The 13,332-nt window shown below is 52.5% G+C and overlaps 3 protein-coding genes across 4 annotated transcripts in view; 1 reads left to right on the forward strand and 2 right to left on the reverse strand.

Moving 5' to 3' along the window:
* The window catches only part of RAB36 (RAB36, member RAS oncogene family), a 28,746-nt gene extending 26,085 nt beyond the window's left edge, over nt 1-2,661 (reverse strand). Inside the window, exons 1-2 of the mRNA XM_059139241.1 lie at nt 2,556-2,661; nt 926-1,079 (exon numbers count right to left, since the gene is read on the reverse strand). The gene's annotated coding sequence lies outside the window, so the exon portion shown is untranslated. The remainder of the gene's footprint in view (nt 1-925; nt 1,080-2,555) is intronic.
* The window catches only part of RSPH14 (radial spoke head 14 homolog), a 79,967-nt gene that overhangs the window by 8,756 nt on the left and 57,879 nt on the right, over nt 1-13,332 (forward strand). The window contains exon 4 of the mRNA XM_059139237.1: nt 883-1,001. Within this exon, the coding sequence (XP_058995220.1) occupies nt 883-1,001 (119 nt within the window). The remainder of the gene's footprint in view (nt 1-882; nt 1,002-13,332) is intronic.
* GNAZ (G protein subunit alpha z) overlaps nt 8,698-13,332 on the reverse strand; it is a 52,132-nt gene continuing 47,497 nt past the window's right edge. For both annotated transcript variants that reach the window (XM_059139235.1, XM_059139236.1), the window contains exon 3: nt 8,698-10,628. In XM_059139235.1, the coding sequence (XP_058995218.1) occupies nt 10,284-10,628 (345 nt within the window). In that variant the 3' untranslated portion in view covers nt 8,698-10,283. The remainder of the gene's footprint in view (nt 10,629-13,332) is intronic.

Raw genomic sequence — 13,332 nt, forward strand, 5'->3', positions numbered from 1 at the left:
CGGCATTCACCAATCCTGGTGTGCCACCCAGACCTCTTTTTGGGTGTGGACCCACTGGTTGATATTTCCCGTCATCTTTTTTTGCTTAAACCACACCTATAATATCAGCTAATTTGCAGCTTGAGTTTCTTTCCAATAGAGCAGAGAACTCAAAGACATTAATGGAGTAATCTGCATGTAAAAGCCTTCTAGAATTTATAGTCATCTCACTTTTTTTTTTAAGACTCACTTTTGAGTCTTCCCAAAGCAATCAACTTTGTTTTCATAAGGAAATTAAAAAACAAAACCAAAAACAAACCAACAAACCTCTTCTCACATCTAATTGGCTTATCTAATAGTTACTTAACTTATATAATTATCACAAGCAGTGTAACAGGCATACATAGGCTTGGAGGCAAGCCCCTGGCTATTGGCAAGCCCCCCATTCAGCTTGGGGGAGAGGCAGGGGCTTCGAGGGACAGGGTTTGCAGAGCCTGGAGCATCGGTGGGTGTGTGCCCTGGTGGGTGGGTCCCTGAAGTTCAGGGTAGGTCAGATGTGGGATTCTGCTGCCTCATCCCCATTTTACAGATAACAGGACTGACACTCAGACGAGTGAAAGGAAGAATCCAGGGGCACACAGAGCAGTTGGAGTCCTAGCTAAGGAAGGGACAGAGCTGTGTGATTCCAACGTGTGATTCCTTCCACTGGCACACAAGCCACACCGCTCTCATGGCCTCTAGGGTTGGTGTAATGGCTTGCCCACCTCTGGCCTTTCTCTTTTCCCTGGAAGCCAGAGGAACGTGGTCCATGCCTGTTGCGGGTGGGCAACTTCCTCCTTGGTCTTACTGGATCCTCTCTGGGCATGGTCTTAACTGTGTCTAAATCTGAATTCTTTTCCCCAGAGAGGGCTTTTTAGAGCACGATGTCCTCCTTGCCTTGTCCTACCTGCTGAACGACCCTCAGGTAGCCTGCCGAGAGAATCTGCACCTGGCGTTGAAGCACGTGGCCCAGCTGCCCTCAGGTAGGCTCTCTGTGGGCACTCAGGTGGCCCCTTGGTCTCCTCTCCGGGTCACTCATGCGCCATGCTGCAGGTCACAGTCTAGAGCATGTTTAAAAAAAAAAAAAGTTATGCTTTTACTAAGGTACAACATACATATCAAAAAGGCACAAATTGTACATGAATGTTTTATTAAGTTGTACTAAGTGAACATGCCCTGGAATCTCCACACAGACTGAGAAATTTCTAGAGCATCACCACCACTCTAAAAACTTCCCACGTGCCCCAGACCAGTTACTACCCCTCACCCAAAGGGAAACAGTATCTCCTGTACATGAGACTGTAGGTTGTTTTATGCCTTTTCTTAAATTTTACCTAAGTGGAAACATTCATCCTGTAATGTCTGGTTTCTAGCTTTCTCTGTGCTCAGCGTTTTATCGCAGAGATCCATGTATGATTTTTGACAATTTGTGCTGGACTATGTTATTCACGTCATATGAGTACACTACAGTTTCTTTACCCACTTTGTTGCCAACAGACACTTGAATTGTTTCTAGCGAATGGCTCCCAAGAACAGAGTGTCCATAAACATTCTTGTGAGTGTCTTTTGATGGGTATAGAGAGGCATTTCTTTTGAGACACACCTGGAAGGGGACTTGCTGTGGCTAGGACAGCTTTATGTTCAGCTTTAGAAGCTACCACTGATGGTTTTCTAAAACACTTACACCAGTTTGCACTCCCATCAGCAGCACACGCCCTCGATCCTCACCCACACTTGATCTTTCCTGGCTCTTTATTTTAGCTATTTTGGGGGGGGTGGGTGTTTGGTCTCATTTTGGTTTTAATTTGTGTTTCCCTAATGATTATAGCCCTATAAATGTCCTCATTTGTGAAGTGTGCCATAGCATGTTTAAGGAATAAAGGAAGCCTGCCCCTCCCCCACCAGGCTTGAGGTCCCCCTTGGTTGAGTGTTTCTGCTTAGATTTAGATGCAGAGTCCAGGGTGACAGACTTGTGTCAGGTTCACGTCCGCCCTGTCACGTGGTGCAATGAACATTTTTTTAAACAGGGGTCTCATTCAGAGAGGAGTGATATCAAGGCCTTATGGGGGTGACTTAAGTTAAAGGTGGGCAAAAAGTTGTCATAGCCCAGGACTGAGATGGCCCGGGGTTCTCTCTGCCCTTCCCCTGGTTCCTTGCCTGCCCCTGGATGGGGAAGCGAGGGCAAGTGAGAAGATGCTCGCCAAGCGTGTTGCACATCGCCCTGCATGAAACGTGGCATAAACACTCACCTCCATGCATGAGCTCTCGCTGAGTTGAGGGCCCAGAGAGAACTGACTAATGGGATGAGGTTCCGCGAGGTAGGGCAAAGGAGCGGAGCCCTTGGGGTCCCAGGATTGCTGCCCATCCGGGAAGTAAGACTTCTTCCAGCTGGGCCAAACTGGATGTTAGGGAACACATTAGGCCAGACCACAGAACTCTCTGGTGGTCTTTTGAAAGGCTGAACTTATCCCTGGCCCTGTCCCAGGCCAACGGGATCTGTCTCTGGGAGCTGGCACATGTAACTTTCTCAAACGCACCTTGGCTGGCTCTCTCTCGAGGCCATGACTGAGGGCCACTGGGAGAGTGGGGTGTCTGTGAAGCACCGGCGCTCAGGGCTGAGCTGAATGAATTCCCTGTGCTCACCACACAGGAATGCTCCTTCTTGGGGTGTGGAGCTCCCAGCCAGCTCTCTTAAATTATCGCGATCTGTTTAAGCCTTTGGAGAAATACAGAGATAATGAGAGTAAACATCATGTACCATCACAGCTTTGCTAAGTTTTAACATTTCACTGTATTTCCCATTTGCTTTTTTTTTTTTTTTTTTAAATAATAGTCCAAGCACCCTGTGAACCTCCCCACCCAGCAACTTTTCTCCTGCCTTCCCTGGAGCCCCCAGTAATTTCTGACTATATCCCTAATGGACGTCTTTATATGTTACCAAGGATGTAGTCATACAGAGATCTCGTCCCGCATGTTTTACAACTCAATGCCAATGGATCTGGTTGAATGCATCCCCTTGCCACTTAACGTAATGTTATAATTTTGAGATTTAGCCATGCCATGTCACAGGCTCTGTTTGACTGTTTTAACTGTTGCATACCTTTCTGCTGTTTGAACGTAACGCTGACATTCAATACACTTACCCCTGGTTGGCTCAGGGGGGAAGGCTGGTTGTTTCTGATCCCGAATGTTCCTGCTCAGATTTTCCTGGAGTCCCTCCAAGCCCTCTGCTGGAGGACAGCATCCTTGTGGAGGCGGGAGATGCACGGCCTTCAGCTTGGCCAGATATTGCCACTGCTTCCCCGCCCTCCCTCCTCCAGGCAGGAGATAGCCTGCTGTGCACCCTCAACAGCAACCTCTAGGTATGCTGTGCTGTTGCACTGTTGTATGGCTTTGCCTACCCTGTGGCTGGGAGAGGAGGCATCTTTCCTCTGCCTGGCGCCACCCGCATTGCCTCTCCTGCCAGGTGCCTCCCTGGAGCCTGAGAATTCTGTTGAGTTGTTTTTCTTTTTTTTATTGATCTGAGGGAGTGTTTCATTCATCCTGGATTCCAATCCTTCGTTGGCTATGTGCACATATTGCAAATGACATTTCCTGGGCTGTTGCATGGCTTTTCACTGTTTGTTTGTTCATTAGCCCAGCAGTTTTCCATTTGGATGTAGTCGGTTTTATCCAGTCTTTCCTTCTGCGTGTATGTGTGTGTGTGTGTTCAGTGCTCATGAAGATATTCTGTCCTATTTTGTACTAGAAGTGTAAGAGTTTTGCTTTTCACATTTAGCTAGTGAAGGTACCTGGCCTGGATTTTTGTTTGTTTGTTTGTTGTTTACGGGTCTTCTTGTCTAGACCTTGCCAGTCTGGTCTTAGCTACAAAAACTCTATGGTAATCTGTGTTCTGGTGGGGAGGGCCTGATTCTGTCTCCTTCCCGCAAAATTGTTCTGGAAGCCACAAGCACTGGGCACATCGCAAAGAGTAGGGGGACCATGGTTGGGACAAGCCTTACCGGGGACCCCAGGAGCAAGCAACACCCTGAACCACAGCCTTCCTTAGATGCTGCTCATTGTGAGGTGCCTGCAAGGGAGGCCTGGGACACTCTGGTGAGGGATGTGTAGCAGTGGTTGGTGGGGAGAGAGAGACATAGGCTAGGGCAGATGCCCCAAGAAGTCTGCCTGGGGGGACTCTGAGCACTGTGGCTTCTGGTATGGTCAGTGTGGCTGTGTCCCAGGTGGTGTCCTCACTGGGTCTCAGGGTGGGGTGGGTGCATCTTCTTCATGGGTGTACTTTTAACCAGTGTGTGATCTTGGGCAGTAGTTTCGGCTTTATCACGGGGCATGGGAGTCTGGGTGCCTGTGTGAGGCATAGTCTGGGCTCAGCTGGCTCTCCGGCTGGTGGTCATCAGTACAGGTTTTCTATCTGCTGCCACGCCAAAAGGCACCCTCTGCACCTAGCCGCGTGCCCAGCACTCAATAGATATTGGTGTTAGTAGCCTTTATGCCATATTTTAAAGGATCATTTTTTAGTTATTTGTGGCAATTAGCTCCCTCCCTCCTTCATCAATTCAACAACCATGTTGGGCCCTTGATCTGGTCCAGCCACCTTGCCTCAATTGCTCCGTCCGTGTCCCTCTGTAGTTTGAGCTACCTGCAGGGGAAGGGGGGAAGGTCCTCCCTCTTGAGTCCTTGGGCCTGGAGGGATCTGGTGAGCTTTGTGGTTTCCCAGAGTAACCAGCAGGGGGTGCCATAGGACCGATGACTGCCTGACCTGGCCTGGCTCTCCTCTCAGGTCCTGGGGTGCTGCAAGTCAGGCGAAGGGAAAGCAGGATTACCGAGGCAAACGCCAGGCAGAAGCCTCCAGCCCAGGTTCCCTGCCAGGCGGGCCCTGGGTAACCGCTGGGAATTCTGGGGGAATCTCTGTTGGCTCCCTCATTTCTGCTAACCACACACAGAAATGGGTCTTGTTTTGTGGCTGGCGTTACAGGAGAGAACACTAATGTCAAAATCGAGGATTCTTCTGTAAATGGATTTTGGGAGGCAGCTGAATAGTACCAGGCCCTAGAAGTGTCTCCCTACCAGCCCCACTGGCCACGGCCCAGGCCCCTTGGGCCCTCTGATGGTGGCCTGGAACCAGGGTGACTGGGTGCATCTGTGAGTCTGGACTGAGCTCTGAGCTGCTGGCCCAGCTGTGGCAGCAGCACGATGCAGAGACTGTTCTGTCTGACACACTGTAGGCAGCCTTGGCTTGCATGGGGCTGTGGGGGGTAAAAGTAGGTGCCCCTCCCTGCCCAGGGGCCAGCACCCACCAGGGAGGCAGAGAGGCTGTGCTCAGTCCTCTCCTGTGGAGACTGGCTCCTAAGCCTCAGACAGGAGCAGTGTGGGCCTGGGGAGGGACAGGGCTTGCTGTCAGATGCAGTTCCGATCTTGGGAATCTTGAGGTGTGGGGGGACTTCGGAGCTGAAGGGGTGGGAGTGGCAGAAGCCTAGGGAGAGGGTTTGCTGAAGAAGCAAAACACGGTGCTCTCCCCCTTTCTGCAGTGTGCCTCAGACAGGCAGTCTTGGGCAGATGAGCTACTGCACTCCTTTCTCTCTTCAGGGGCTGCCTGGGGAGGTGGCCTGGAACAACCCCAGCTCCTCTTGGCTCTGACACCACAGAATGCAGGAAGGGGGCTGGCTGCCTTAGAGGGGTGGGCCTGTCCTTTCTCACCTGCCTTCAGGACAGGGTGTGGCGGCCCTAAGCATGTCCTCAGCCTGACAGTCTGTGCTCCCTTCCCAGACTTAGCAAAGGATGATGCCCACAAACGGGGACTGTGTCCACCTGGTTCCCAGCCTGGTACACCTGCCTGAAGCCTTGTCTCCTCTCACCCTCCCCATCTACTGGCCTTCTCCAGCCAGGAGAGCCTTTCCCTGTCTGGCCCAGTCAAGGTAGGTCACCATCCCAGCAGCTATCCCTCTGGGCTCTCTTGGAGCAGGCAGTCTCTCTCAGCCCTCTCCACAAGGCTTTCATATTCCCAGGCAGCTGAGGACAGCTCATTACACAAAGCGGGTCAAGTCCTTCTGGTGACTCTGCAGGGCAGAAGCAGCTGGCCCCTGGCCTTGGACCTACATCAGCACTGAAACCCCTCACCCAGCTCATCTCTTAGGCGAGCGCCCAGGGTGCCGTCCAGCCTTGGTGGGGCCCCCTCATCCTCATGGGGGACTGTAGCTCTTCCCGGCACTTGCCCCTGAGGCAGCAGACCCTCACTCCATACCCATTTGTCCTAGATGGCCAGGGCCTTGCATGGGCTCCAGGGAGGGTGGACAGATGGAGCACTAGCCCTGGGGACCCAGGCCTGGTCAGGTCACTTGATACACTGTGTGATGCTGGGAAGTCATCCCCCCCTCCAGGTCTCTGCCTTTCCCTCTATAATACAGAGCCAGTAATCTTGGCTTCTCAGGAGCTGGGGAGGATTGAATCAGGTGACGGCATACCAGGTTCAGCCCAGAGCCATGAGGTGAGCAGTCACCAAGGACAGCTGGGATTATTGTCAGTGACCCATTGCTCTGTCTCAGGTGACCATAAGAGCTATAGGGGCAGATGGCGATTCCCCCAGAGCCCACATGGTAGGTGTGCCCTAGGAGAGGGAGTCTTTGGCTGCATCATGGGACCTGGGCTGTTGTTAGTTACCTGCAGATGGTGAGGCTGGGTCAGCTCCTCCTGCACAGGGTAGACCTCTCCTCTTAGGCTAGCCCTCCTGCCAACTCTGGCCTCCTCTGGCCGACCCCTCTACTGCTGGTCCCAGAGCTCATTTCCCTCTGACTTATGGTGGACCTTTCCTGGACCTTTAGCTTAGCAGGTGACTTCTCCATACTGGGTATGGTCTGGGCACAGTGGAGGAAGAAGGTGGGCCAGAGCCCCTTCCTACCTTGCCCTGGCATGGGTACTTCATGCAGGGGAATGTGGGAGGGAGGGGACATCAAACATCCGGCAGGCTGGGCCCCAAGAGATGGGCCATCTTGGACACGAGCATGGGGAGGACATACTTGGATCATGAGCAGAGAAAAAGGGGGATGTTGCAGGCCCACCAGAGGAAGAACCAGCACAGACAGAGGGTGACTAGACTTCTCATGGGGATCATTTCATAACATATTGAAGTACTGAATCCTCAAACTAAAAGGATGGAATGTCGATTACACTTCAATAAAAATAGGCAACGTACGACATGAAAAATGAAAGGCACTTGGTCTCCAAAATGTCGTGGAAGTGGAGAGTATGGGAAACATACTTGTCGGAGGGGTCATTGATGAAATGAGGCAGGGAGGGGCAGTCCATGTAGCAGATCACAGAGGTGTAAAAGGAAAAAAAAAATGCAGTGCAGACAGATTGCAGTGGAGATGGGGCCCTGGGAGAGTCGGCTGACTGGACTCTGGGAACTGGGAGCGCTGGCCCAGGGAAGCCACCTCCCACCCCTGAGCACATCAGGAGGGAAGGCAGAATCCTATTTTCCTTCTAGCTATGTATTTTTGGCTGAAGGATGCTCATGGTGAAATTACTGCTCTTTTCACAGTTGGCATTAAAAGCATAAAATAAGTCCCCAAGATTACACTATTTCTTCTTATAAAAAAGTCCCCTTGGGTTTTTGCTGTTTGGTGATGTGGGAGGGTGTGAAGGGAATCCCCATGAGGGCTCGGGGTGGGGAAGGGAGAGAGCCTGATCTGTACTTGTGTCCCTGTAATGTGTATCTCCCCACCTGCTGGTCCTCACTCAGAGCTTTGTGTAGGTCCCGGATTTGAGGAGGAGGTGCAGAGTGGCTCTGCGCTTCCCTGTGGGACGCTGTCTGGGTGCAAAGTGATCAGGAGCAGGGCTAGGCTGTGGGAAACACTTCTCTGCTCCACCAGTCCCTGACCTTGACTTGAGCACCTTTTCTCATCTGTAAAACGGGTCACAGCTAACAACCTGCTGTGTGGTACAGGTGTTAAAATAATGTGTAAGATGCTTGGTGCAGGGTGAACAAACATACTCGACTCCTAATTAGTGCTCTCCAGTACATGGAGATGCCCCTAACCACACAAGTCAGTGTCAGCAGATGGGGAGATGGTGAGGGACCCCTCCTCCTCACCCCCTGCAGGACCCCACCCTCATGGTTGGGCATTATTGGCACCCTCCAGGCTGTCCGCCTCCTGTACTCTGGCAGAGGTGTCTTTAGGCTGGGAGGGTTCTGGGGGATGCTGCAGCCTGGGGATGCTGTGCGGGGGTCTTAGAGCCATCATCACCCCCAAACCTCAGGCCCTCCAGACACATGGGCCTGGCAGGGCTCCCTTTTCTTACACTTTCCCGACTTGAGGTTGTTTATTCTTTCTTTCTTTATTTTTTTTTTTAAGATTTTATTTATTTACTTGAGAGAGAGAGAGTGAGAGAGCATGAGAAGGGGCAGGGTCAGAGGAAGAAGCAGGCTCCCCACTGAGCAAGGAGCTCAATGCGGAACTTGATCCCAGGACTCCAGGATCACGATCTGAGCCGAAGGCAGTTGTTTAACCAACTGAGCCACCCAGGCACCCCAAGGTTGTTTATTCTTGATGTTCATTTCAAAGTGATTGTGCCTGAATGTGTGGATCAGGGGAGAGGAAAATGCAAGCTGGGCCTGGATGGTGTCTCCGGACACTGTCTCACAGGTCAGCCGCTCACACTCACAGCACGGCAGCACGAGGCTCAGCTCATTCAGGTTATTTTATTTTCTTAAAGTAGACAATCTTTAACTTTCATACAATCACCAGCTCCTCTTTCCCTCCGTACATCTCTTAAAGTCCTTGGCTGTGATCCTACACACTGACCTTGGACATACGGATACCGAACAGAGGCTGAGAGAAAAGGAGGTTTGGCAAGGGCTCTGGCGGTGCCTTCCCTCTTGATGGCAGGGGTTTCATATTTACATGCAGCCCTGGGCTAAGGTCCTTCCATGGTGGCAGGTGCCACAGGCCCTGGGACAGGCAGGGCCAGAGTGCAAGGTCCCAGCAGGGCCTCCCTCAGGCTACAACGCCGGCTGAGCCTTCACAGGAGTCGACGTAGCTCTCGGCCCATCTTGGGTGCAGGGCATGCAGGGGCTGGGGCCCCATCTCTCGCTTCCCCTTCCTCCACTTGCAAAGCCACGAATAATTTACTCTTTAAACACCAAGACATTTAGCTACTGTTTGTTCGCTCCTCGGTGAAGAACCTTCTTGAAATACATCACGTTTATTTTCTGAAATAAAAACAAAGCAGAAACCGCACCGGAAACAGGAGGACGCTGCATGGGCTTATGTACAACGCGGCCCTATGAGGCTGCCACAGGGTGGCCGTCAGCCCCAGTGTCGCTCGGGAGCAGAGGGACAGGCTCATCCAGGTAACAACTTTTACACTCAGCAAGCCAGACACAAAAAGGACCACCTGAAAAAAAATATGTTTTGAAAATCTGCATTTTAAAAAAGAATACTCAACTGCATTTGAAATTTTCCATAATTCTGCGAAACACCATGAGATTTGGCCCAAAAAAAAAAAAAAAAAAAAGATGTCAGAGGAGAAGAAAAACCAGGGTTTGATTTATAAAACATCAGACTGGTAGAAGAAAAGCTGGAATCCAGCTGGCCGAGTTCGAAACAAATCGTGCCACTCCTGTTATTGTGTGGATTTTTGCTGCATATTCTGAAGCTGTTTAAAAAGAGCTGTGAGTGGCTAGAGGTCTGGTTAGTGGTGTCATCTGGCCTCGCACCCTGGTTCCAGAACCAACATGGTACAGAGCAGGCCAGCAGTAGGCGTGGCCAGCAGGGAAGGCGCACGGACCCTGCTCTCGTCCTCCCTTCCGGTCAGTAGCAAGGTCCCCAATCCGAAGCTTGGGCAGACCTGGTGTTCCTCCAGATGACCCAGCTGCCTCTCCTCCTAGTCCCACAGGGACACCTCCCCCCCCCCCCCCACCCCATGCAGAGCGGGGCCAACTCGGGAAGGCAAGGTGAAGGGGCAGGAAGGGCTCGTAGTGAACTTGGTGACAGCTGCTTAAGTCTTCAAGAGGCTCCAACACTTTGGGGAACTTGGCCATCTCCAGACTGTGTGTGTGTGCATGTGTGTGTGTGTCTACCTACCTAGCAATCTATCCATATATATTTATGTTTGCGGAAACGTGGGGGCCAAGGAGGTGGAGGGGCGGAGGGGACATTCATCAGGCCTCCCCTGTTTTCTGCCCCTGGGCTGGGTCTCCCTAGCACGAGTGGGGGTGTGTGACACCCCAGGGGATTCGCCACAGGCAAACTGGCCAGCCCGGCTCCTCAGCAAAGGCCTATGTACTTGAGATTGTTCTGTATGATGACGTCTGTCACCGCATCAAAAACAAACTGGATGTTACTGGTGTCGGTGGCACAGGTGAAGTGGGAGTAGATCTCCTTGGTCTCCTTGTTGCGGTTCAGGTCCTCGAACTGCCGCTGGATGTAGACAGCGGCCTCCTCGTAGGTGTTCTGGCCCTTGTACTCCGGGAAGCAGATGGTGAGCGGAATACGCCGGATCTTCTCCGCCAGCAGGTCCTTCTTGTTCAGGAAGAGGATGAGTGAGGTGTTGATGAACCAGTTGTTGTTACAGATGGAGTCAAAAAGGCGCAGGCTCTCTGCCATCCGACTCTGTGGGCAGGAAAATGCTGGCGTTAATCAGGGGATGCAGCATGGAAAGGCTCTAGGCTGGCGGCCCTGATGGGAGGAAGCCCCCTGTGGCAGGCTCTCCCAGCCCGGCACTGGCCCCGGAAATACCACCCTCCTGGTGGGAAGTCCTTCCTCTGCCAGGCCAAGTCTGTCTTTGCCTGCCTCCTACAGGCTCTGGGGCCCCTGAGGGGGCTGGTCCCACCTGCGGCACCATGACAGGTCTTTGTAAGGGGATGTTCTGCTTCATCAGACCCTTCTCTGCGGCCTGGGGCTGCTGCACAGCGTCCGTTGGCCACAGGGACGCGGGCAACTCCGTACTCACAGCTGAGGGCCTCATCTCCTGCTGTCCTGTGCTAGCTCAACACGCCCGAGCTGCCATCACGTCTCCCTCAACCTGAGTGTGGCCAGCCTCCTGCCCAGCCAGCAGCTCTGGCCCATCCTCCAAGCCTCAGTGCTGTCACATGGTACCGTCAGTCCTCATCCAGATCTGTGAGTGGAGAGCCTGTGCTTCCAAACCAAAGGCTCCAATCTAGAGAGTTGGGGAAGGCTCAATCCCCTCTGCCCCGCCAGGATCTTGGGCTCATGTGAGGACAGTGGCCCAGGAGGCTCAGTGACCCCAGTGGCACTGGCCATTATTTACCCCCATCTCAGGACCTTAAATGGGTTGTAGTGACTGAGTTTTTAAGGAACATAACGCATCTGTGTGACTCCCAAACCCACCGTTTCCACAGAGAACCGATGACTCTAGCTTCTAAAAGGACTGCTGGTGAGTTACTATGGCAAAAGCTACCCTTCATTTCAAAATAAAATGAACAAGCCAAATGTCCAAACAAAGCCCGGAACTGGTTTAGTTTAGATCTGAGGTGTCGGATTTCAGGACTCTCTGACCAGACTGTATCACCAGTCGTGCGGGAATGAGGAAGGAAGCCACAGCTGGTGCTGATGGTGTGGCCACAGCATGCCAGCTGGTTCAGACCTTGCACCTTCCTATTCCCATTTTACAGATGAAGAAACTGAGGCTTGGGGAGACGGGAAATGTGCTCCAAGTTCCACGGCCAGGAGCTCAGGCTCACTGCAGCATGGATGGGCAGTGCTGTTAGCCTAAGTGAGGTCACCCCAGATGGGGGTGTCCAGGAGGATGCCTCAGTGAAACCCTACTCTCCTGGAGATTTGGAACTGTCTGAGGTACATAATGGAACAGCACCAGTGCTGAGAGGGAAGCAGCTCGAGTGGGGAAAGGAAGCTCAGAGGTACTTGTCATGACTCTCCCACCTCAGAGAAGCTGCCCTGGGATTCCATAGACACCTTGGAGTTCCTATTTTCTAAAACTGATCTTGTGCCTTGTTTAGAATGAGCTCAGGAATACCAGAAACTCTGGAAAGTGAGTGGTTTGGGAGAGAGTTGGGGAAGGCTCAATCCCTTCCCCAAGGGGGAAAAGGGGGGGGGAAAGGGGGGCGGTGACCTTTCTGTAGAAACAAGATAAAGGAACCCCAGCCCCAGCAGTGCCTGGAGGAGCCCCACAGTGTTCCCAAATGTGAGATAAGTGGTGGTCTAGGAATGTCACATTTTACTGGGGAGTAATTAGCTCTAATGGATTCTTGGAAGCCACATTGTAAAGCCTAACAGAACTATCAATTCTCTTAGGAATGATGTCATAATCAGGGCCTGTGCTTCTGACCCCAAATTTCGCATCAGATAAATAACAGATGGAGTCGTTAGCACGCATGCATTAATTCAGTGAGCAAACACTGGCTGAGCATGCCCTAAGGGCTAGTGACAGGTCCCAGCTCTCATGCCAGGTGATAGAGCCCAGAGAGAGGTCTGGGACTTGGAGTGTGGGGGATGGGTTGGCCACCAGCAGGTGGAACCTAGCAGGCTAGTCCCCAAGGGCTGGGCCCTGGGTGTTGAATTGGGGTTCACGGGTTGGGAGCCAGGCAGAGGAGTCAGGACATGGCTAGGGTCCTAGAATGGGTATCTGCTGGGTCCCTGGGGGTGAAAACCAGGGGCGCTCTTATACCGGGTCTGAGCCCAGCAGCTCTGGGCAGGCTGTGGAGTCCAGGCAGTGGAGGGGCAGGAGGGCATTCCCAACATGCTGAAATAATGCATATGTGCTGGCCAGAGTTCACACTGAGGCCTCTGCTGGTCAGTCCCTTGAGGGCAGGCCCTCTGTGGCACTGGGACAGTTAACAGGCCACACGACCCCTCCCACCCCACAGCCACCTCGCCACTCTTCCTGCTCAGCACACAGCCCGGGTTCCTAACTTCAGCCCCAACTGACCAGTCCTTCCTGTCCCACATGAACCTCCACCTGACTGACAGTTCTTGGCAAGTTTTTGGACCCTAGACATCTCTCCAAGCCTCATGTTCCTTACTTGGGAATCTGGGAACTCAGGCACTTCCTTACAGGCAGTCATGCCCTTGGTAGTGCCTTGCAAAATGCTGAGAGGATCGCTACTGCCTAGGACCACAGAAGGGAGGCTCCCTCACGTGGGGCCCTTGCCCCATCCTGGGGCTCTGCTCGATTCCCTGGCATCTGGGGGCTCAGGTTTCCTGCTGCTCTCTCTTCCTTGGGACAAACCACAGGTAACCACACTGGCCATTATTTATTACACACCTGGGAGATGATGGGCATCAAAGAATAACCACAAAATCTGTCTGTGTAGACACTGTGGCTGTGCAAGTGTTG

Source organism: Mustela lutreola, chromosome 11 (genome assembly GCF_030435805.1).
Source record: "Mustela lutreola isolate mMusLut2 chromosome 11, mMusLut2.pri, whole genome shotgun sequence".
Lineage (NCBI taxonomy): Eukaryota > Metazoa > Chordata > Mammalia > Carnivora > Mustelidae > Mustela > Mustela lutreola.